General features: G+C 61.1%; 1 protein-coding gene across 2 annotated transcripts; it reads left to right on the plus strand.

Annotated features, from left to right (window-relative positions):
• The first annotated feature begins 1846 nt into the window (after window positions 1-1846).
• On the plus strand, window positions 1847-21492 carry PEAR1 (platelet endothelial aggregation receptor 1). 2 transcript variants are annotated; one of them, XM_072830028.1, is made up of 24 exons: window positions 1847-1956; window positions 9031-9157; window positions 10583-10727; window positions 11328-11432; window positions 11741-11841; window positions 12717-12809; window positions 13046-13289; window positions 13931-14051; window positions 14235-14371; window positions 14452-14664; window positions 14912-15086; window positions 15162-15282; window positions 16049-16212; window positions 16322-16424; window positions 16558-16704; window positions 16834-16959; window positions 18015-18143; window positions 18238-18366; window positions 18532-18744; window positions 18950-19038; window positions 19144-19279; window positions 19458-19532; window positions 19636-19869; window positions 20318-21492. In XM_072830028.1, exons 3-24 carry the CDS (start codon window positions 10630-10632, stop codon window positions 20467-20469), a joined length of 3105 nt encoding a protein of 1034 aa, XP_072686129.1. In that variant the 5' UTR covers window positions 1847-1956; window positions 9031-9157; window positions 10583-10629; the 3' UTR covers window positions 20470-21492. The 2 variants fall into 2 exon arrangements, with proteins under 2 accessions (XP_072686129.1, XP_072686131.1); XM_072830030.1 differs by lacking the exon at window positions 11328-11432.
• Window positions 21493-21511: the final 19 nt, after the last annotated feature.

A 21511-nucleotide genomic window follows, 5' to 3' on the forward strand; every position in this document is an offset into this window, starting at 1 on the left:
TACTCACAGTAGCTCAAAACCGGAAAACCCAAACAGCCAGTCCTAGCAACGGGGGCATAAAGATAAGGCCAATTGTGGTATATCCATCAGGGGGATGCCACTCAGTGACAAAGAGCAATGAACTATTCAAAAGCCTTATGGTAAGTGAAAGAAGCCAGAAATAAATGAGTAAGTATGGCGTGCATGCATTTATAGGAAATTCTAGAACAAACAATTCTGCAGGAACAGAAAGCAGATCAGAGATTTCACAGAGCTGGCGGTGGGGGTGGAGCATTGTCTGCAAAGGGATGTGAGGGCAGAGGTAGAGAGACTCTGGAGCCCACTCCTCTGTGAGCGCTGAGCCCCAGGCAGGGCTCCATCCACCACTGGAGACCACCACCTGAGCTCATAACGTTGTGACTGAGCCACCCAGGTGTCCCTGGGGACTTATGAATTATGTTGATGGCACCCAGCTGGCTGAGCCAGTGGAGCATGCCACGCTCGATCTCAGGGTGGAGAATTTGAGCCCCCCTTGGTGTGTAGAGCTTACTTTTAAAAAGCTATTTTGATGGAAGGGATGGTTACACAGGGTAGCACATTTGTCAAAATTCATTGAAGTAAGACATCAAACCAAATGAATAAGTCAGACACAAAGGACAAATATTGTGTGATTCCACTTAGGCCACCTACCCAGAGTAGTGGAACCCATAGACACAGAAAGTAGGATAGAAATAACGCAGGGCCGGGGGAAGGAGGCATGGGGAGTGTTGAATGGAGACTGGGTTTGGATGATGAAAACGTTATGGAGAAGGATGGTGGTGCCCCACATGGATGTATTTATGCCACCGACTGTACGCTTTAAAATGGTTAATATGGTAACTTCTGTTATGCAGATTTTGCCGTAATTTTTAAAAATCTTAAGAAGTGTCATCAAACTGTACACTTTTAAGGGGGTACGTTTTTTATTGTATGTCGTCAGTCATACCTCAATAAAGTTGATTTTTAAAAATCTTCAAGGAGGGGGTGTTCCTGCCCTGCTCCTTCTGAACTAGTGTGGCTTTTGCTGTGGCCAGTGGTGCAAGTCCGGGGAAGGGGGAAGCACAGAATTCTGCGAGGCCGCTTTAGTGGCATCCCAGCCGCGCAGCACAGCCGTCTCGTCCCGTAAGTGAACCCGATCTCGAGTTAAGGGTCCGGTGACGCAGTCCGCCCGAAGGGCTAGCGAGGATGGAGGCAGATGGTACTTGTCACAATAATGGTCGGTCCGCCCAGACTTTGGTCCCAAGCCCCGGGGGTGGTGGGGGGTGGTGGGGGGTGGGGGGTGGGTGCGGGTGCGCGCCACGGCCGGCAGGTGGCGCCCGGAGCAGGCGGGTCGGCGCAGGGTCGCGGCGGGGCCCGGCTCCTCTGGCGGGCGCGGAGCCGGGGACACTGGGCAGCGGCCTGCCTCGGTCCCGCGGTCGCCGGGCCGCCCGGGGAAGGTGCCGCCGCCTACGGGCTCTTTGGCCCCTGGCACAGCCCCACTTTGCAGACTGGAAGGCTGAGGCGCGGGAGGCGGAGCAAGCCCGGAAGCTGCAGCTGCTGGGGAGCCGAGGGGGTCCCGGGTCGGGGACCCCTTCCCACCCTCTCCGCTCCGCTCCCGGCCAGGCTGCCACCCAACAGCGCTCCCTCCGGACCCCGGCGCCCCCCCTCCAACGCCTCCCGCCCCCGGCGGCCCCCTTCCCCAGCATCTCCAGCGTCTCCCTCCCGGGCGCCCAGAGCACCCCCGGCCTCCTCCCCCGCTCCCCTCCGGCCCGGTCTCCCCCGGCGCCCCCTCCACACTTCCTGCCCCGCGGGGGCCCAGGGGCCCGCCCCCTTCCTGACCCGCCCCGCCCCGCGGGCCGCGGGCCCCGCCTCCCCGCCGTCCAGCCGCCCCTCCGTCCCCTCCCTGGCGGGCGCCGGCGCTCCCCACCCCAGGCCGACGACAGCCCGAGTGAGAGGCAGGTGAGTGACCTGCCCCGGGGAGGGCCGCGGCGCGAGTTCTGCGTGAGGGTGGGGGCAGCGGAGGGGCAGGGGGCACCTGTGTCCCCCCACCGCGGACCGCACGCAAGTGGCATGCCCTGAGGCCTCTTCCCGAGCCCCCGGAGTGCCTTGGGGGGCGGGGGGCTGCGCCCCAGCGTGACTCCCGGGGGAGGGGGGATGCTGGCGGGAGAGTGGGGCACCGTGTCCTTTTCCTGGGCTGAGGGGAGCCTTTGGAGCACCCACCCGGGAATCAAGGCCGCTTGAGTGCCAATCTCCGCTGTGCGCCATCCTGGCCATCGTCCCCTGTGCCTCCCCCACTCTTTCTAGGCGAGGACTCAGAACACGGTGCCTACCCATGGACTGTTGGAGGCACAGATGGACAAAACTCACCTCCTGGTTAGCACAGCGCCTGGTCAGGGCTTTGTTAGTGCCCCGGGCTCCCAGACAGGCAGGAGGGTTAGGGAAGGGCCCAGGTGTGCAGCGCCCTGGCGCTCATCGCTTGACCAGTTTAGGGCACAGGAAATTGGCCAATGGTCTCCTGTATCTGTAGCCTCAGAAAGCCTTGGGCTGGGCAGATCATTTGAGGTGGCAAGGCTGGGGTGAGGCTGGGGGGTGGTCACCCCCTAGAGCGGGGCCCCACCAGCCCACCCCCAGCCCCACCCTATTGCCTGTCTTCAGTACTGGGTTCTCACTCTCCTGTTTTGACCTTTACAAGTGGCCTCTCCCAGGGCTGGGCTGTGACCCCAGTCCCCAGGGAGGGGAACAGCTTGTGCTGGCCCGAGGTTCCCAGGCTCGGGCTGAGCCGGACCTCTGCTCCAGGCAGGACTGGGCAAGGGGTCAGCTCTCACCCCTGGCCTCAGCTGGGCCTCAGCGGGGGGCTGGTGCAGGCAAGGGGCTATTCTCAGAACTCCACCCCAATCCATGCTCTAATATCTGTGTGTGTGCCCACATGAGCCAAGTGTGGGGGCAGCTCTCCTGTCTCCTTCCTCTGTCCCTAGCTGCTCCTCTCTCACTCCCAAAGTCCTCCAAAGTCATCCCAGCACACTCACCACTGTAGTTGGGGCTCCCTTCCCAGCACAGAGGAGCTGGGTGGAGGCCAGGCTTGCCTCTCTGGCCCCCTGTCTTCACTGGGAGGTGAAACCAAGGGTTGGCATCTGCTTCTTCATTCCCCCTATTCCATCCCCTATCAGACTTTCCCAGAAGAGGAAATGGGCTCTCCAGGCAGAGATAGAGGTCACTGGGCTGCTGTCTGCCTGCCCCCCCCCCCCCAGCTGCTGAGGAGGGTGCAAGAGTCAGGCAGGGCCTCCACGCTGTGCTCCCCAGACTCTTTAGAGTGGCCTGGGAAACACTGAGAAACAGCCTCCCTGGATTCATCCCAGCCCCACCAACCCAGCCCCGCCATCCCAGCCCCAGCCCCAGCATCCCAGCCCCCAGCATCCCAGCCCCCAGCATCCCAGGCCCCTCATCCCAGCCCCGGCCCCATCCCCAGCCCCCTCATCCCAGCCCCAGCATCCCAGTCCTGTCATCCCAGCCCCGTCATCCCAACCCCACCATCCCAGCCCCGGCCCCATCCCCAGCCCCAACATCCCAGCCCCCTCCTCCCAGCCCCACCATCTCAGCCCTGTCCCCAGCCCCCTCATCCCAGCCCCGTCCCCAACCCCAACCCCAACATCTCAGCCCCACCATCCCAGCCCCCTCATCCCAGCTCCACCACCCCAGCCTGGCCATCCCAGCCATCCCAGCTCCACCAGCTAGCTTAAGGAGGATGTTGATACCAAACCTGGCACATAATTGGGCAGGGAGAGGCCAGCAGGAGGAAGGGGAGACAAGAAAGGAGAGACAAAGCTGAAAATAGAGACAAAAATAGGGGAACAGAGATGGAGTGACATGGCAAACAAGAGCCAGAGGGAAGAAAGGGCAGACTTAGGAAAACAGAGCAGAGACCTAAAGAAAGAAAAGAAAGGGGTGGAGAGAAAAGAGAATCCAGTCTGAAGACCAGAGGGGAGGCAGAGGGAAAGGAGGGTGCAAAGGGGCAGCATGGACTTTAGGGTTTGGTAGCCCTGGTGCCAATCCCTGCTCTGCCCTCACTCGGCTGTGTGGCCTGAGGCAAATTACCTAACTCCTCTGGGATATCTTTATCTACAAAATGGGAAGCATAATGGCACCCACTTTTCAGGATTGCTGAGAGAATGACTAGAAATCAACTAGCCCACAGCACACATTCAATAGGGGGTGGTGATAGCTATCACAGCACTCACATGTGTCAAGACAGAGATCTCCAGAGAGACCCGCAGGTGGGGGGCTCTGACACGGGGCCTTCAGGGTCCCCTCCCCTGCCTCGGCCTCCCACCCCACCCTCACAAGGCGCATCAGGAACCCAGTCCCTCTGATTTCAGGGAGGGGGGAAGTGTGGGGCTACCCCAGGGCCCAAGGCCCATGGCACAGGGTAACAGCTCAGGCGTGTGGGCACACCTCCTCTTCCCCAGGTGACTCAGGGCCTTGCACCATGGTGCACTCATCCCTTAGGAACTTGGAACTCCCGCCATGAGGGTGGAGGCTCTATGACCTTCAGGGCCCTGGAATGACGGCCCAGTTCTGCTGACCGAGGAACTGAGGTGAAGCCATGGGCACCAGATGCCTCTCCCTCACCCACGGTGTGCCCCACAAAGTAACTTCAAGGCTGGCGAGAGTCAGCAGGGGCTTCAGTATTCATCTGGCTGCCTGCCTGGCTGCTCAGTGTGTTTTCTGGAGCTGGCCGGTGCTGGGGACAGTGGTGAGAAAGGCAGGAGAGTGCACAAACCCCACAGAGCTCTATTCCAGTGGGGGAGACAATCCTTAATCAAAAGTGTCATGGCCAAGGTGTGTGGGGGCGGAGGGAAGGCCCTGGGAGAGGAAGGAGATGGAGGGTCCTGCAGCCTGCGTGGAAGGCAGGGCACAAACCTGCAGTCCCAACACCGACCCCAGATCCAGCCATCAGGCTTGAAGGTTTCCGGGCTAGGGACCCCTGGACTGGCCTGGGTCAGTCCCACATGCCCTCCAGAGGAGGGACATGTGTGCCAAGCCTTTGGCTGGGGTCCAGGGAGGTGTTGGTCTGTGTGCAGTTTTGAGCCAGCCTGGAGTGGGGGACATGACTGGCCCATGCCCTTAGGCCGGGAGGAATGGGGGAAGTATGCTGAATCCCGGAGGTGGTTGGAGGGTGGACACCTGGCGGGCCTGGCTCCTGTGTGCCCTTTCCGTGGTGTGGGGAGCCACAGAGGGCGTCAGAGGGTGGCGGTGTGGGGGCAGGCTGGACGGAGTAACTCCCCAGCCTGTGTCATCTGGGGCTTCTCTGCCCAGTGCTTCGTTCTTTGAAATCGGTTCTGATCCTGCTGTAGCTGCTGACGACCCCTTGGCCCAGAGCACATCGTGCTCCCCAGCGCTTCCATAGTCCTCCCTTGGTGAGGACAGCGGTGGCCGGCACCCGCAGGCAGTGGCAGGGCTGGGAGCGGCACCTGGCGCCAGCCTCTAGTAGGCATGCGATGGATGTTGAGTGAATCAGAATCCCCACAGTTTCCCTATTTCCTGATGAGTAAACAAGTCGGGCTGAGGACCCTCTAGCTCCTGTTTCCTGAGCCACAGAGAACACAGGGCCAGCCCCTCACCCCTGCCCCCTTCCCGCCCAGCCTCTAGTGAGCACACAGGCTTCCTGTCTCTCCATCCGGCCGACATGCCTGGCGTGCCGGAGGCCTGGCGGCCTGGCTGGAGGCAGGAGGGGCCATGTGTGACATGGACACATGCACACGAGTGGCGGGAGGCACAAAGTGGCCTGGCTGCTGGTGCACTGGGGCAGGATGCGTCCCTTTGTGCAGAGGCAGGGAGGGGCCTGCAGACTGAGGTCTACCGGCTGAATTGGGGGGACTAAGTGATCCTGTCTCCGTAGCAAAGATGGGTTTGGAAAGGGCACGGAGAAACAGACACAGAGACAGGAAAGCAACAGAGAGATAAGAGAGATAGATACAGGGCAAGGCACCCGTGGTTTCCGCTGCACACCCAAGGGTGCATGCCCTAGTGCAGTGAACGTACTACACAGCCCTACTATGCCTGGAAGCCTTGACTTAGGAAAGGAGAGAGAGGCAGAAATTGATGGAGAAAGGCAAAAAGGCAGAAGCAGAGAGGGCTTGTTTGTTTTCTTAAAGATTTTATTTATTAGAGAGAGAAAAGGGGCAGAGGAAGAGGGACAGAGAATCCAAAGCCAACTCCACACTGAGCATGAGCCTGACGTGGGGCTCGATCCCTGACTGTGAGATCATGACCTGAGCTGATCTACTGGCTGAGCCCCCTGGGCACTGTGAGGGCAGAACATTTTTGATGAAGCACAAAACAAAAACAAAAAGAGGCAGAGAGTCTAGAATTTAGGGGATTCCTTTGTGTAGCAGCGCAGCCCCACCGGGCAGCTTCCGCCTGAGGTCACTGGCAGTAGCGGTCCAACCCTCCCTGTACCCCAGGAGACGTGGCGGTCACACTCCCATTTTACAGGCAAGGGAATGGAGGCTCACAGGGCTAACTGACATGCCTGAGATCACACAGCTTTGAGTGACAACCTAGAAGTCCTGGAACCTAGGGACTCCAAGATGGGAGGGGGACAGAGATAGAGATGAAGGGTGGGGGCAGTGGCACCAGGGGTTGGTGCTCAGGCTGGGGGCTGCAGGGGGAAGGAGAACATAGGCGTCCTGTCTCAGCAACTGCCTTTGGCTTAAGGATGTACCTGGCGGGCAGCCCATTGTTCTGAGGGATCAGGTTTTGTGGGGGGTCTGGCCCCCTCCCACTCCCACTTCCCTTCTCTGTGTCAGCAGCTAAGGCCCCATTCCCGGATCATCCTGGGGGTTCTTCAGAAAAAAACAAGAAACAGCTTTTCTTGGAATTAATACCCAAAGGGTATGACAGTGCCAAGGGCAGTGGGATGGGGATGGGGTGCAGGAGGCAGGGAGGCCCATCCTGAACACAGTGGATATTAATTGAGCACCTTCATCTGTATTAACTCCTGTATTGATCTGCAGGGACAGACAGTCCCACAGAGAGAAGTGCTACTGATCAACCCCTTTTACAGAGGAGGGGACTCAGAGCTGTGAGTCACTGCCCCCCCAGGGAAAAGTTACAGAGGGGACCTGGTGGGGAGGCCCTCGACTCTGCCTCCTGTCCACCAGGAACTCTACCCCATTCCGCAGATTCATTTTCCTCTTCCTAAGAGGCTAGGGCACAAGAGGACAGGACTCCCCGCTGGAGGGAATCGAAGAAGAGCTGGGGCCAGGCTGTGGGTGGGCCTGGAGGCCGCGCACTCCGCACTCCGGCCCTGGGGGCTCTGGGGGCTCAGGGCCTGGCCAGGGGCCAGCTGCCTTGCATCTTGAGGTGGAGGAGAAAGCTCGACTCATTCCCGACTGCAGACACATCCCAGTTCCCACGCCTCTGATGTGTTTTCTTGGCAGCCCCCCTCCCCTCCCCTCCCCCTGTCCGCCCCCACTAACGGTAGGCAGGCTCTCCCCCTGCTTAACTGACACTGTTACAAAGAGATGCAAAGCCCCTGGGATTCCCCGCCCGGGCTGGGCTGCCGAGAACCACTGGGAGCATGTGCCAGCGGGTTTGGGTTCCTGTGGGCTGGGTGGCCCTGGGGCCAGGACCCACTGCTGCCAGCATCCTCACCTGTAAAACAGTGCTGCTGGCCACAGTGGATGGAGGTCAGCTCCCAGAGACCCGTATACATTGTGGGGCTCCCCCCCTTTCTGCACACAGTAAATGATGCCAGGGGCTATGGGACATTCTCGGATGGGAAGGTGACAGGCAGGAGTCTATGGTGAGGGGGATGGGGCGCCCCCCCCCGCTGAGTGCGTTGTGTACCCCTGGGGCAGGACTAGGTTGGGGAGCCAGAGCTGTCTGATTCAAGCCATTGAGGGGTATGTTTAAGCAGGGATGCCCCAATGCTGGGGACCTTGGGGTATCAGGAAAGGATGTCTAGGACCTCAGATTCCCCAGCCCCTCAGGGAGTCTCAGATGGAAACAAGGCGGTGGGGGTGGGGCTCCGGCTTGGATCTGGTCTGGGTTCCTCCCTCCTCAGGGGCTGGGGTCAGTCAGGCCCTGCTGGGATTCACCTTCACCTCTCCCCTCCCTGCGGACCCCCTACCCCTGAATGGTCTCACAGATCCGCTGGGAACCCCATGCATTCCCTTTGGGAGAATATGATCTCCCCACCCCTCCTGCCAGCCAACTGATCACCAGGGTCAGCCCTGAGATGGGGGGGTGGTCAAGCCCTCCTCATACTCCCCTGCCCACCTCCTGAAGCCCCCAGGTGAACCGTTTCCCCTAGACGTTGGCCTAGGAGGCAGTGACTGGCTGGAGGGGCCATGTGAAGGGTGGCCACCTGCTCTCTGCTGCCCTTCACCCTGCCCCAGGTTCTACCTGCCACGGGGTGTGTGTCCCACCACAGCCTCACGCTCTGGGGACACAGGTCCCGGAGAGGGGGGCACGAGGGGGTGATCTGGATCCATTCAGACTAAGGCACAGTCTGAGGACAGTTGGGGGCTGGGCAGAGGACAGGGTAGAGACGGGAAGTGTGTGAAGGCTCAGGATCCTGCAGGGGCCCAGTCAGGGGTGGCCCTGCAGGGAGGAGGTCACCTGGGAGCCCACGTGGGGGGACCATGGAGGTGGGCCCTGGACCTGCAAAGGTGGCCATGCAGGGCAGGGGTGGAAGGGATAGTTTGGGGATGGTGGGAGGAGGAGCCAAGTCTGTTCAGGAGGGGAATGGGGGGATGCAAAGGTTGCTGTGGGGTGGTGCCCTGGAACAGACTGGGGACTGTCTGAAGGATGCTGGTGACTGTGGCCTGGCTCTCTGAGACAGGTTGAACCTCCCCCTCAGCCCTGCAGAGGGGGCCAGGGTGCTCAGCTCAGGAGGCAGCTCCTGGAGGGAGGCTTCTGGCCCTGCCACTGGCATCCCACCTTCTGAGGACATGGTGTCCCACGACCCCACTCCTTGCTGCCCTCCCCCACGTATGTTCATTCTAGCCAGCCTCTATTTCCTGTTTTCAGGCTCCATATCCTGAGCACTGGGATCCCCCAGGACACTGTCTGGCCCCCCAGGCCCTGGGGTCTGGCCGAGCTGCCCTGCCCCCAGCTCATCTGAGTGGCTCAGGCTGCAGGAAGCCGCAGAGGCCTGGTGAGTTACCTGAGGAGTGATGGAGGCTAGAGGGGGACCTGTGCCCTGGGCCTGCAGTAACGGGGCCACCGGCCAGGGGACTGCAGGGTGGGAAGCCGGGGGCGACAGCAGCAGGAGGTGGTGGGAGGCAGTGGAGGGTGATACAGGTCACATCAGGCATCTCTCTCACTTGGACCTGGAGGGTGGGTAGAGGGGTGGCTGCGGGGACCCTGGAAGTGTGTGGGTGGGGGGCAGAGGGTGGGGCCAGGCAGCACGCATTCCAGAGATTCTCAGGGGGACAGGGGGGCCAGCAACCACGACCTCTTTCTCTTCTTAGGGAAAATCACTAGCAGATGTGGGCGCCTCAGGGAGGCAGGGAGCAGGGAGCTCTGAACACAGAATGTGAGCTGCGGGGGTGGGTGCTCAAGGAGCTCAGCCCCTCCCCAGCTCAGGAGCAGAGCAGACCCAGCTGAGGTCCTGACCCGCTGCCTGCCCTCCCGGTGGGCTCCCCACCCATTGCGTGGGCAGGCAAGGCCGTAGGAGGCCGGTTGGAGGCCGTGGGGAGGGGAGTGGCTTCCAGATGGTCTGGGGGGTGGGGGAGGTGCAGGAGGGGGGCTCTTAAATCTGAGGCAGGGTTGGGGACCTCCTCAGGCAGGAGATAGCCCTGGGACTTGGGGACCATGGTGTTCTGGCAAGTGCCACTGCCTCTGGCCAGGTGGGGAGGGGGGCTTGCCCCTGGTGTGTCTGTGTCCCTGGTGTAAATCACCCCCAGCCTGATTTCAGGCTGCTAGTGCGTCCTCTCTGGCTGGGGACTTTGGAAGAGGTGGGCACAGTTGGCTCCTGGGAGCCCGCTGAGCTACAGTACCACCAGCAAACCCCTCCTCCCCACCGGGGCTAGGAGGCACCCCTTCAAGGTTGTCTGGACCAGCCCTCCTCCCACCCATCTTTGCCATGGGCTCCCAGCTGCTTCAGAGTGGGTTTGGCCCCGCCTGCATGCCTGCAGTGACAGGAAGCTCCCCCTGCAGTGGGGTTCCATTATGGACTGCTGAGAGTGCGAATTCTCACTCCAGCTGAGCCCCAGTGGGCTTCCCTCACGACATCCCCACCCGCTGCAGTTTGGTACCTGGGTATACCAGTGGCAGAGTGCCGGGGGAGGGGCTGGGCTGCGCCCTGGGGCTCAGAGGTACAGGGCAGGAGCCCTGCCTCCAGAGGCACTGGGCTGGGTGTGAGCGAAGGGTGCCGGAGGGATGGGGGGCAGTCTGCAGAGGAGGGGCATCACTTGAGGGAGACTTTCAGGGGTGAGGAGTCAGGTGAAGAATGGAGGGAGGATGGCCAGGTGGAGGGAACAGCCACCTGGTCAGGAACAGGACCTGAGGGAGCAGAGCCCACGGGGCATGGGGCCAGGCAGCCTTGGGTCTTCTGCACACCTCTTGCTGGTCCCCCCAGGCTTGTAGCTGTAGTACCTGTAGCCCGCCCGGCGCCCGGCCTCCGCGATGCCACCACCTCTGCGCTCCCTCCTCCTGGCCCTGGGCCTGGGGCTGGCTGGTACCCTCAACCCCAGTGACCCCAACACCTGCAGCTTCTGGGAAAGGTGAGGGGCCCTCGCTGCTTCCCCAGCTCCCCTGTGGCCTACTGGGTCTCCTCTTCCCTCCTACTTCTGCCTCCCCTCCTCTGCGCTCTCTGCCCCCCTCATAGGCTGCCTCTGACCCTGTCCTTTCCTGTCCCCGTCCCCTGTCCCTGTGGGAAGCTGGCTGTAGGACAGAGCACAGGGTGGGAGCCATTCACTGTGGAGCAAGCAAGGGGGCTGGTCCAGGGGGGCAGAGAGGACAGAGTTGGGGGAATGAGGCCTGGTGGGAGGCGGGGGGCGGGGGGTCGACCCTTCTCCATCAGCTGGGCCCAGAAATCAGTTCTAGCTCAATCTCCCATGTAGGGATGAGGAGGAGGGCAAGATGAAAGGCTCTGGTCCTATAGGGTGAGGAGGGGGCAATGATAGTGGTGTCCCTGGAACATTCCAATCTGGGAGGACCCCCTCCAGAAGGAGGGGGCCAGGATCAGGGTTCACCCTAGGCTTAGGGCAACCCCAAATCTAGGGGCAGCATGCCCCACCATGGTCCAGCCCTCATACCCCTGCTTCCTGAGTGCCCCTGTGTCAGCCCCCTACACTGGCCCCTTACCCCATCCCGTCCTGCAGCTTCACCACCACCACCAAGGAGTCCCACACCCGCCCCTTCAGCCAGCTCCCCTCGGAGCCCTGTGACCGGCCCTGGGAGAGCCCCCACACCTGCCCCCAGCCCACGTGAGTGCACGTCCGTTCCCTTCAGCTGGCCCTGGCCCTGGCCCTGCACACCCTCATCTCTTCTTAAGACTCTGGAGTGCAGAGGACACTTCTGGCTTCAAAGCACTCAAGGGGTGGTTTGGGGAGCTCATGTGGGGTGTGTGCATGCGTGGGGTATTGCATGCCTGTGTGTGTGCGTGTGGTCAGGGAGGGGGCAATGAGGGAGCGCTCCTGTGCTCCCCTGGGCCTTCCCCAGTGCCACACTGTGATGGGGTGGATGGCCTGGCCTCAGCGGGGGCACTGAGGGCCACCATTGGGGTCTCCCCTAGAGTTGTCTACCGGACAGTGTACCGCCAGGTGGTGAAGACAGACCACCGGAAGCGCCTGCAGTGCTGCCAGGGCTTCTATGAGAGCAGGGGCACCTGTGTCCGTGAGTCCTGGGTGGGGGCAGGGTGGTGGTAGCTGGGGCCGTGGGGTGTGGGGCCCTGGACCACCCTTCCCAGTTCTTCCCCGTCCCCTCTGGGTTTGTCCCCCTAGGACAGCAGCTGCCCTCTCTGCCTGGCTCTCCACTGTGCAGTCTCTGTCTCTGCATGTCCGCCTGTCTCTGGGCTGCCTGTGTCTCTCTGTCACCATGGGTCTGGGCCCATCTTTGTCTCTTCCTGGCCCTGTCTCTCTGCTGCTGTCTTTGACTTGTCACTGCCCAGGCTCTCCAGCCCACCCCGAATCCCCCCCCCCCCCGACCAGAATCTGCTTGGGCCCTCTCCCCTTCCCTCAGTCCTGTAGAGACCCCTGCCCACCTGCCCCCTCTGCCCACCCTGCTCTGCACAGCAGCCATGTCTGGTCCCTACCTGAGTGTCCCCTCTCCATTTCCTTAACAAGATGCTTGGAGAATGTCACAGAGTGTGCCTGGGGAGCCTGCAGTTCTGAGCTCTGGTCCACTTCTGGCCTGAGATGTGGGCCCTCGCTGTTCTGTGGCACCTCTTAGAGGCAGAGGTGCTACTGGTGTGTGTGGGGGCTCAGTTGGTGAAGCGTCTGCTTTCAGCTTGGGTCATGATCTCGGGGTCCTGGGATCTAGTCCCCCATTGGGTTCCCTGCTCAGTGGGGAGTCTGCTTCTCCTTCTCTTACTACCCTTGCTGTCTCTGTCAAATAAATAAAATCTTAAAAAAAAAAAAAAAAAGAAAAAAAGAAGTGCTGGGGGGGTGATTACCAGGCCCCATGCAGAGGAGGGTGGGGTCGAGCTTCCAGGGAGGAGAGGGGGTTGGGAGCAGGGAAAGCGCTTCTCACTCGCTCCATCTCTGCCCCAGCACTTTGCACCCAGGAGTGCGTTCATGGCCGCTGTGTGGCGCCCAATCGGTGCCAGTGTGCGCAGGGCTGGCGGGGTGACGACTGTTCCAGTGGTGAGTGCCTGGTGATAGCAGGGACAGAGGACCCTGGGCAGCACCCTCCCCACTGCTCACAGGTGCTTGGTCCCCTAGGACAGGTACCCCAAGAGCTCCATGGTAGCTAGCTGCCTCTTCTGGGGGTGTGGTACAGGGCATGGGTTAGGGGGCCAGCTGGGAGACAGAGCAGGGACTGAGTGGACGCTGGGGAGGGGGCAAGCCCCTGGTGACATCCTTCTACCTTCATCCCACAGCATGTGCCCCAGGAATGTGGGGGCCACAGTGTGACAAGCCCTGCCACTGCGGCAACAGCAGCTCCTGTGACCCCAAGAGTGGAGCGTGTCTCTGCCCTTCTGGCCTACAACCCCCACACTGCCTCCAGCCCTGCCACCCCGGCCAGTATGGCCCTGCCTGCCAGTTGCGCTGCCAGTGCCATGGAGCACCCTGTGACCCCCAGACTGGAGCCTGCTTCTGCCCCCTGGAGAGAACTGGACCCAGGTGCACAATGGGTCGCAGGGATACATGGGGATATGAGGGGACTCAGACTGGGTCCCAAACGGGACAGAATGGAGAGGCCAAGGTCCTCATCCCAACTCTGCCACTAGCTAGTTGAGGGACCTTGAACAAATCATTGACTGTTCACGTGCTTGCTTCCCATGTGTAAGAGGGCAACAGTGTCCTCCACCTAGAAGGCTCGCTATGAAGATGGCCTGAGCGTGCATGTGTGTGAACATGTGTCGCCAAGTGGGGCTGAGACAGGGTCCCACAGAAGCCGGTTGCAAGGAGGCGTGGGCGGTGTGAGGGAGAGGCACTAGGTAGAGATCCTGAGGGGCTCCTCTGGGACAGAAAGGCTATGGCCGGCAGAAGCATTCCCCCAGAGGTGACAGGAGCAGGGGTGCCCTACCCCATTTGGTGCTGCTGGCTGTTCTGCACCATTTCTGGTCCCAGAAACCTTTAGCTTTCTGACTCCTGTGGTCCCCAACAGGGAAGGGGGAGGGGACCGGAAGGCTGGATGCCTCACTGAGCTCTGAGGCCTCTGGATTAGCTCCCAGAAAAGCGGGCAGGTGGCAGCCCTTGGAGGCAAAGGGGAAGCAGGTATTGCTGTGGCACATGCTGACCTCGGCTGCTTTGCCCAGCAGCTGTGAGGTGGCCTGTCTTCGGGACACCCGTGGATTCTCCTGCCCCAGCACCTATCCCTGCCACAACGGGGGTGTCTTCCAGGCCTCTCAGGGCTCCTGCAGCTGCCCCCCCGGCTGGATGGTGAGAAGGCTGGGCCTGCGGGTATGGGGTGGTTCTCAGCAGGGCTGGGAGGAGGCTGTGTGAAGGGGATGGGATCCCTGACCCGCAGAGGTTTGGGGTTTGAGGTCCGGGGGAGTCAGGGGGTCCCCTTCCTGTTGGGAGGGTCGGGGCGCCTGGGGCTCTGTGCATTTTCCACGTCTCCAGGGCACCATCTGTTCCCTGCCCTGTCCGGAGGGCTTCCACGGACCCAACTGCTCCCAGGAGTGCCGCTGTCACAACGGTGGCCTCTGCGACCGGTTCACCGGGCAGTGTCGCTGCACTCCAGGCTACACGGGGGATCGGTGAGTGGCTTTGCGGTCGCGGGAGCGGCGGCGGGTGGGTGTGGTGTGGGCGCCGCCAGGCTCACTCAGCGGGCGCCCAGGTGCCAGGAGGAGTGCCCCGTGGGCCGCTTCGGCCAGGACTGCGCCGAGACGTGCGACTGCGCCCTGGGCGCTCGCTGCTTCCCCGCCAACGGCGCGTGCCTGTGCGAGCACGGCTTCACCGGGCACCGCTGCGCCGAGCGCCTCTGCCCCGACGGCCTCTACGGCCTCAGCTGCCAGGAGCCCTGCACCTGCGACCCGGAGCACAGCCTCAGGTGGGCCGCGCCCGAGGGTCGAGGGTCGGAGGCCAGTGGGAGCCGCCACGGGTGCTGAAGCCGCGGACGCTGGCCCGGGGGCGGGAGGGGCCTCGGGCACGGGTGCGGGGGCGCGCTCAGGACGGCCCCGTCCCCGGTTCGGTGGAGTCCCGCGTCCGCCGCGCCGAGGGCCCGAGGGGCGGGGGACCCCGGGGAGGCCGGGCAGGCGCGCGCCGACCCGGTCCGACGGCGCCCGCTCCCGCCACAGCTGCCACCCGATGAGCGGAGAGTGCTCGTGCCTGCCGGGCTGGGCTGGCCTGTACTGCAACGAGAGCTGCCCGCAGGACACGCACGGGCCCGGCTGCCAGGAGCACTGCCTCTGCCTGCACGGCGGCGTGTGTCAGCCCGACAGCGGCCTGTGCCGGTGTGCGCCCGGCTACACGGTGAGGCCCGGCGATGGCCCGGGGGCGGGCGGAGGGGCCGGGCCGCCCCCTCACGGCCCCCTCCCGCGCCTTCAGGGCCCGCACTGCGCCAGCCTCTGCCCCCCCGACACCTACGGAGTGGGCTGCTCCGCGCGTTGCTCCTGCGACAACGCCATCGCCTGCTCGCCCATAGACGGCGCCTGCGTCTGCAAGGAGGGTAATGGGGCGGGGCCTCCGGGGAGGGGCGGCTTGGGGGCTGGGCCACGGGGACGAAGGAGGGCCCAAGGGCAGGGGCGGGCCCGGGGCAGGGGAGAGGCTGCAGGGTGAGGGTGGAGCCCCGGGCAGCAGCTGGACGGTGGGAAAGTAGCCAGGCTACTTCCTTCCTGGAATATCCACTTTGCTTTTCTTCAACCACAAAAATCCTCCTGGTGCTTAAAGGCCCAGTCAGAAGCCCCCTTTCGGGCGAGCATGCCTCACCCTCTGTCATCTAGAACCATACAAGGGCAGGGCCGGGAAGGGCTTCTGAGATCCGCCCCGGGCCCGCTGGCCACCTGGAGGCTGGGTTCTGACGCGGATTTGTGGTACTTGGCTGGCTCTCTGTGATATTTAACCAACCTCCAGTCCCCACACCTCCCCGTAGTCTTACACGTGATCTGCGTTAACTCATTTAGTTACCAGGCTTGGGATTTGCTCTAAGCATTTGGATTTTCTGCCAAGCCTCCCCATTCTGCAGGAGAGGCAGGCCGCAGAAGGGGGTGATGCACCACGGGCAGCCACCTAGCGTCTTCGCAGCTTCAACCGGTGCACATGCTTGCCTCCTGCCTGGGCCCTGAACTTCCACTTCCCACTTCCACTTCCCACTTGCACTTCCACTTCCACTCCCAGCTCCTAGCACAGAGCCCCACACAGCCGATGCCCCGTATGTGTGCTTGTTCAGGGTCCGGGCTGGATCCCCATGCCTACCTGCAGGGCCCCTCTTCCAGGTTGGCAGCGTGGTAACTGCTCTGTGCCCTGCTCGCCTGGAACCTGGGGCTTCGGTTGCAATGCCAGCTGCCAGTGTGCCCACGAGGCAGCCTGCAGCCCCCAAACTGGAGCCTGTACCTGCACCCCTGGGTGGCATGGGACCCACTGCCAGCTCCCCTGCCCGGTAAGTGCTCAACAGCCTGGTCTGCCTAGGGGAGGGCAGGTCATAGCCACCCCCTACCCCAGCCCCAGCTGACTGACTGGCCTGCCCTGCCCTCTACTCGCTCTCCTAGAAGGGGCAGTTTGGAGAAGGCTGTGCCAGTCGCTGTGATTGTGACCACTCTGATGGCTGCGACCCTGTTCATGGACACTGCCAGTGCCAGGCTGGCTGGACAGGTGAGAATTGAGGGGTCCTGGCCCCAGTCCCGCAGCAGAATTGGGGGATATATCCTACAGGAAATGTATCCAGAAGAGCCCCTGTGGAAGTGGGGAGGCCTGGCCAGGCTCATTCTCCCCTTCTCTCCCACAGGTACCCGCTGTCACCTGCCCTGTCCCGAGGGCTTCTGGGGAGCCAACTGTAGTAACACCTGTACCTGCAAGAATGGGGGCACCTGCATCCCCGAAAATGGCAATTGTGTGTGCACCCCTGGATTCCGAGGCCCCTCCTGCCAGAGATGTGAGGCTCCCTCTCCTTCCTCCACTTGCCAGCAGGAGGGTGCAGTTCAACTTCAGATGCCAGAAGCCCCCTGAGGGTACCCCTCTTGGTTTCTTCTACCCCAAGTCACCACTGGCCTCTTTCCCCCAGCCTGTCAGCCTGGCCGCTATGGAAAACGCTGTGTGCCCTGCAAGTGTGCCAACCACTCCTCCTGCAACCCCTCAGATGGGACCTGCTACTGTCTGCCTGGCTGGACAGGGACCAATTGCTCCCAATGTACGTGGCGGCTTGTGTGTGAGAGCGCATGTGTGGGCAGCCGACAGGTAGGCTGAGGACCAGAGGCTTCTGTTCTGCTGCTTTGGGGTATAAAAGCCTCTGGGCCCACTTTGATTCAATAGTTTATATAAACAGTACAAGCATTATATAATCACCTGAGTACTCGGGGTACAGCAGTGAACAACAGGTCAGGAGGACAAGTCTTCTGCTCTTCTGCAGGGGAGCCTCGGAAGGGCATTATTTGGATATGGGGAGATCCCTAAGCTTGGTTTTGGACATGTTCTTTTTTTGCCTCTGCATTTTTTGATTTATATTTATTTTAAAGATTTTATTTACTTATTTGAGAGAGACAGAGCATGAGCAGGGGGAGGGGCAGAGGGAGAGGGAGAAGCAGACTCCCCATTGAGCAGGAAGCCCAAAGTGGGGCTCAATCCCAGGACCCCTGGATCATGACCTGAGCTGAAGGTAGACGCTTCATCGACTGAGCCACCCAGGCACCCCTTCAATTTATATTTGTATGTGGCTTCTTCCTCATGTAAATATATAAAGAACATCATGGAACAGATTAGTCCAAAAACCAAGTACCACAAGCATTAGAAAGGAGAAATGAGAAGCTGTGACCCAGAAAAGGCTGGCTGTGGGCTCGGAGGTGGTGGGCGGGGAGGTCGCCATAGAATTCGCTTCCATTGACCATTAGGGGATTCACTAATGTCAGGCATACCAAGGTTATACCTCAGATAGTATGGGTGCTTACTTCCCTCTTGTGTTAAAGAGAAAAAAAGAATCCAAGGCTAAGCAACGCAGGGTCGTATAGAAGAGTGGTTGTCTGGCCCTGGCCATGGGATTTTGAAATGGCCATTAGATAACCAAGTGCAGGTTTCAGTGGGCAGCTGGGCACATGATGAGCATCTGTGAATCATCGGTGTGCAGCTGTGGTTCAAAACCTTGGTGTCCCAGAGAGACCAACCCTGAGCAGATTTGGTGATGCTGGGGGCCGAGGATTCATCCAGTAGGGGCTTGCCCTGCCCCTCCAGACCATCACTTGTCTCCTGCAGCATGCCCTCGAGGCCGCTGGGGAGCCAACTGTGCCCAGCCCTGCCTGTGCCGCCATGGGGGGACCTGCCACCCTCAACATGGAAGCTGTTCCTGCCCTCCAGGCTGGACTGGACACCTCTGCTTGGAAGGTACCAATGGAAGGGGAACTCATGCCCTGCACCCAAGCCCCAAGACTGCAGGTTTCTGCCCCTTACCCCACCTGCCTCCTTGTCCCTCTCCCAGGCTGCTCTCCCGGGATGTTTGGTGCCAACTGCTCCCAGCTCTGCCAGTGTGGTCCTGGAGAGAGGTGCCACCCGGAGACTGGGGCCTGCCTGTGTCCCCCGGGATACAGTGGTGCCCCCTGCAGGATTGGTGAGTTCTTTGCTAGTCCCCCTCCTCCTCCGCGGTGTCCCCAGGGAACCAGGACCCAGATCCTTCATCTTCCCTGCCTCCCTACTGGGGCCTCTCCTCTGCACACGCCCTATGCTCACCAGCAGAGCCCAGACACCATGTTGAGTGGCCGTCCTATCCTCCTAGGAAGCCAGGAGCCCTTCACCATGATGCCTACCTCTCCAGTGACCTATAACTCGCTGGGGGCGGTGATTGGCATCGCAGTGCTTGGGTCCCTGGTGGTGGCCCTGCTGGCACTGTTCATTGGCTACCGCCATTGGCAGAAAGGCAAGGAGCACCAACACCTGGCTGTCGCCTACAGCAGCAGGCGCCTGGACAGCTCTGAGTATGTCATGCCAGGTGAGCTGGCCCGGCAGGGCACACGTGAAGGGCTGGCTTATAGGCTCCAGGAGGGTGGGGGCAGGGAGGATATGGGAAGTGGGGACTTGGAGGGAGAAGAGAAGTTGGGAGAGACCAACTGCTGATCTGCTGGGACAGCAGCTCTCCTGGGCTGAGGCCTGTTCTGCGCGGCCAGGTCACCATGCATCTGTATCTCTTCATGCAGATGTCCCTCCAAGCTACAGCCACTACTACTCTAACCCCAGCTATCACACCCTGTCACAGTGTTCCCCGAATCCCCCGCCTCCTAACAAGGTCAGTGCTGGTGGAGGGGATGCACTGTGAGGGGTGGGCACAGACCTAGTTCTCTGGAAAGTTCCATCCTGGCATGTTACTTTCCCTATCCAACCCTTCCACTAGGTTCCAGGCAGTCAGCTCTTCGCCAGCCTTCAAGTCCCTGAACGGCCAGGGGGAGCTCATGGGCACGAAAACCACACCACCCTGCCTGCTGACTGGAAGCACCGCCGGGAGCCCCCACCAGGGCCCCTGGACAGGGGTAAGAGCCTGGAGGCCGGGGCCCCTGGTGAGGGTGGCCAGGGCAGCCCAGCCTCCTGCCCCACTTGAATGTGGATCTCTGAAGAAGGGGTCTGGGCTCCAGTTCCAGAGGAGGTGGGAGCCTGGAAACAAGAGCAGAGTCTGATCACCCAATGCTTCCTCCTCCTCCTCCTTCTCAGGTAGCGGCCGCCTGGACCGAAGCTACAGCCACAACCACGGTAGCAATGGTGGCCCAGGCCTATTCTCCAGCAAAGGTATGGGCACAGGGGCGAGGGAGGGGGCTGAGCTGGGGGTGAGGAGCCATGGCCTCCACAGAGCCTGACTTCCTTCCTCTCTCTTTATGGCCTGTCTCTGAAGAGGAGCTGGGGGCCAGCGTGGCTTCCCTGAGCAGTGAAAACCCCTATGCCACCATCCGGGACCTGCCCAGCCTCCTAGGGAACCCCTGGGAGAGCAGCTATGTGGAGATGAAAGGCCCACCATCAGGGTCACCCCCCAGGCAGCCCCCTCAGCTCCGGGACAGCCAGAGGCGGCGACACCCCCAGCCACAGAGAGACAGTGGCACCTATGAACAGCCCAGTCCTCTGACCTACGGTGAGCCTCCCTTCTCTGCTGGGGCAGGGGCTCGAGGTAACCAAGATGAGGGAGGGGGAAGGAAGGGTCAGAGGAGGAGAGCCCAGCAGGGGGCATGGTGTGGCAGCAGGAGCGTGAACTTTGGGCTCAGACTTGGGTTCATACCAGGCAAAGTCCTGGTTCCTAGGAGCAGTGGTTCCTACCTCACAGAGCTGAGGATTTGAAATGGTGGTCCTACAGGACCTGACTTGTAGGATCAGTACCCAGAAAAGGGGAACACAGTGACACAGGTTGGTGGCACAGTGTCCTCATCCTGTGAGGGGGGCAGGTCAGGGTGAGGACATGAACAATTGGCCTGCATCCAGGCACCATCTGTCTGTCTGTGGGCAGGAGAGGCAGCAGAGGGGAGGAGGGGGGAGGGAGGAGAAGGGAGGATCCACCTCCCATCCTATCCCCTCTCTGTCCCCAGACCGAGACTCTGTGGGCTCCCAGCCCCCACTGCCTCCGGGCCTGCCCCCTGGCCACTACGACTCCCCGAAGAACAGCCACATCCCTGGACACTATGACTTGCCTCCAGTACGCCATCCCCCGTCACCCCCACTCCGGCGCCAGGACCGCTGAGGAGTCAGGGTGGCACGCATACCATTCTTTGCTGCCCAAGGCTGGGGACAGAGCCTGCCATCCTGCCAGGAGCAGGGAGAGGACTGGCAGGCCGTGAACACAGACACGTTTACTAGAGGCAGTGGATGCTGAGGAGTCAGGGCCTGGCTCCTAGGTTACAGGATGGGAGACCCTGGTCCGCGGGAAGCCCACATTCCCTTTCCTGTGTGTCCGGGCCTGCTGTTTCCCAAGGCCCCAGGGCCCTCGTACATAAACTGCTGGGATGAATGTTGCTAGAAAAGTCTGATTGCAGATTAATGTAAAAAATGTATATTGGGTTCCTTTTCTGTGCACTCCCAGGTGGGGCTGTGTGTGTGTGTGTGTGTGTGTGTGTGTGTGTGTTTTCAGAGGGCTTCTCGACACACAGCCTGTCCTGGGGGCACTCAGTGTGTAGTCGAGAGGCAGCCCAAACCCAGCTAACTGGCCTCCCTGCATCACTTGGTACCTGCTCCAACGCCTGCTCAGAGTACAAGGTGGTTAGGCAACCTCTGTCTGAAAGTCTTCATGAGTGGGCGCCCCATGGCTCTCTCGCTAGAGTCAAAACAGCCAAGGGCTTTAGGGGCTCTGCTGGCCGGGCCTGTTTCTTCAGCCTCACCTTGAACTGTGTTCGCTGTCACTCCATTGCAGTCACCCTGTGCTCCAGGTCCTCCTTCTAGCCACACTCCTTCCTACCACAGGGACTTTGCACACTCAGTCCTCTTCTCTTCCACTTACCTGTTAACTGCTGTTGGTCCTTCACCTCTCTCCTCATGGAAGCACTTCTCTTACACAGCACAGGTCGCACCTGAATGCATTCGTGGATGCCTGCAGGAGGCCTTCAGGTACTAGCCCTCTCTGGAATGGTGGTTTCTTTATGTGATCTTTTGATTAATCTCTGCCTCCCTCACCAGACTGTAGGTTCTCTGAAGGCAGGAATCATGTATTATGCTCAATATTGGTTCCCCTTGCCACACAGTAGGCACTCAATAAATGTTCCGCAAAAGACTGAGTGGTTGAGCGATCT

The sequence above is a fragment of the Canis lupus genome, chromosome 6 (assembly GCF_048164855.1).
Source record: "Canis lupus baileyi chromosome 6, mCanLup2.hap1, whole genome shotgun sequence".
NCBI classification, from domain to species: Eukaryota; Metazoa; Chordata; class Mammalia; order Carnivora; family Canidae; genus Canis; species Canis lupus.

What these genes read in the sequence shown, in the direction of transcription:
- PEAR1 (XM_072830028.1), top strand. Translation starts at nt 10,630, where the DNA reads ATGCCACCACCTCTGCGCTCCCTCCTCCTGGCCCTGGGCCTGGGGCTG. An exon ending in AGGGACCAATTGCTCCCAAT is followed by an intron (nt 16,960 to 18,014) that starts GTACGTGGCGGC and finishes TGTCTCCTGCAG; the next exon opens with CATGCCCTCGAGGCCGCTGG. An exon ending in TGGTGCCCCCTGCAGGATTG is followed by an intron (nt 18,367 to 18,531) that starts GTGAGTTCTTTG and finishes CTATCCTCCTAG; the next exon opens with GAAGCCAGGAGCCCTTCACC.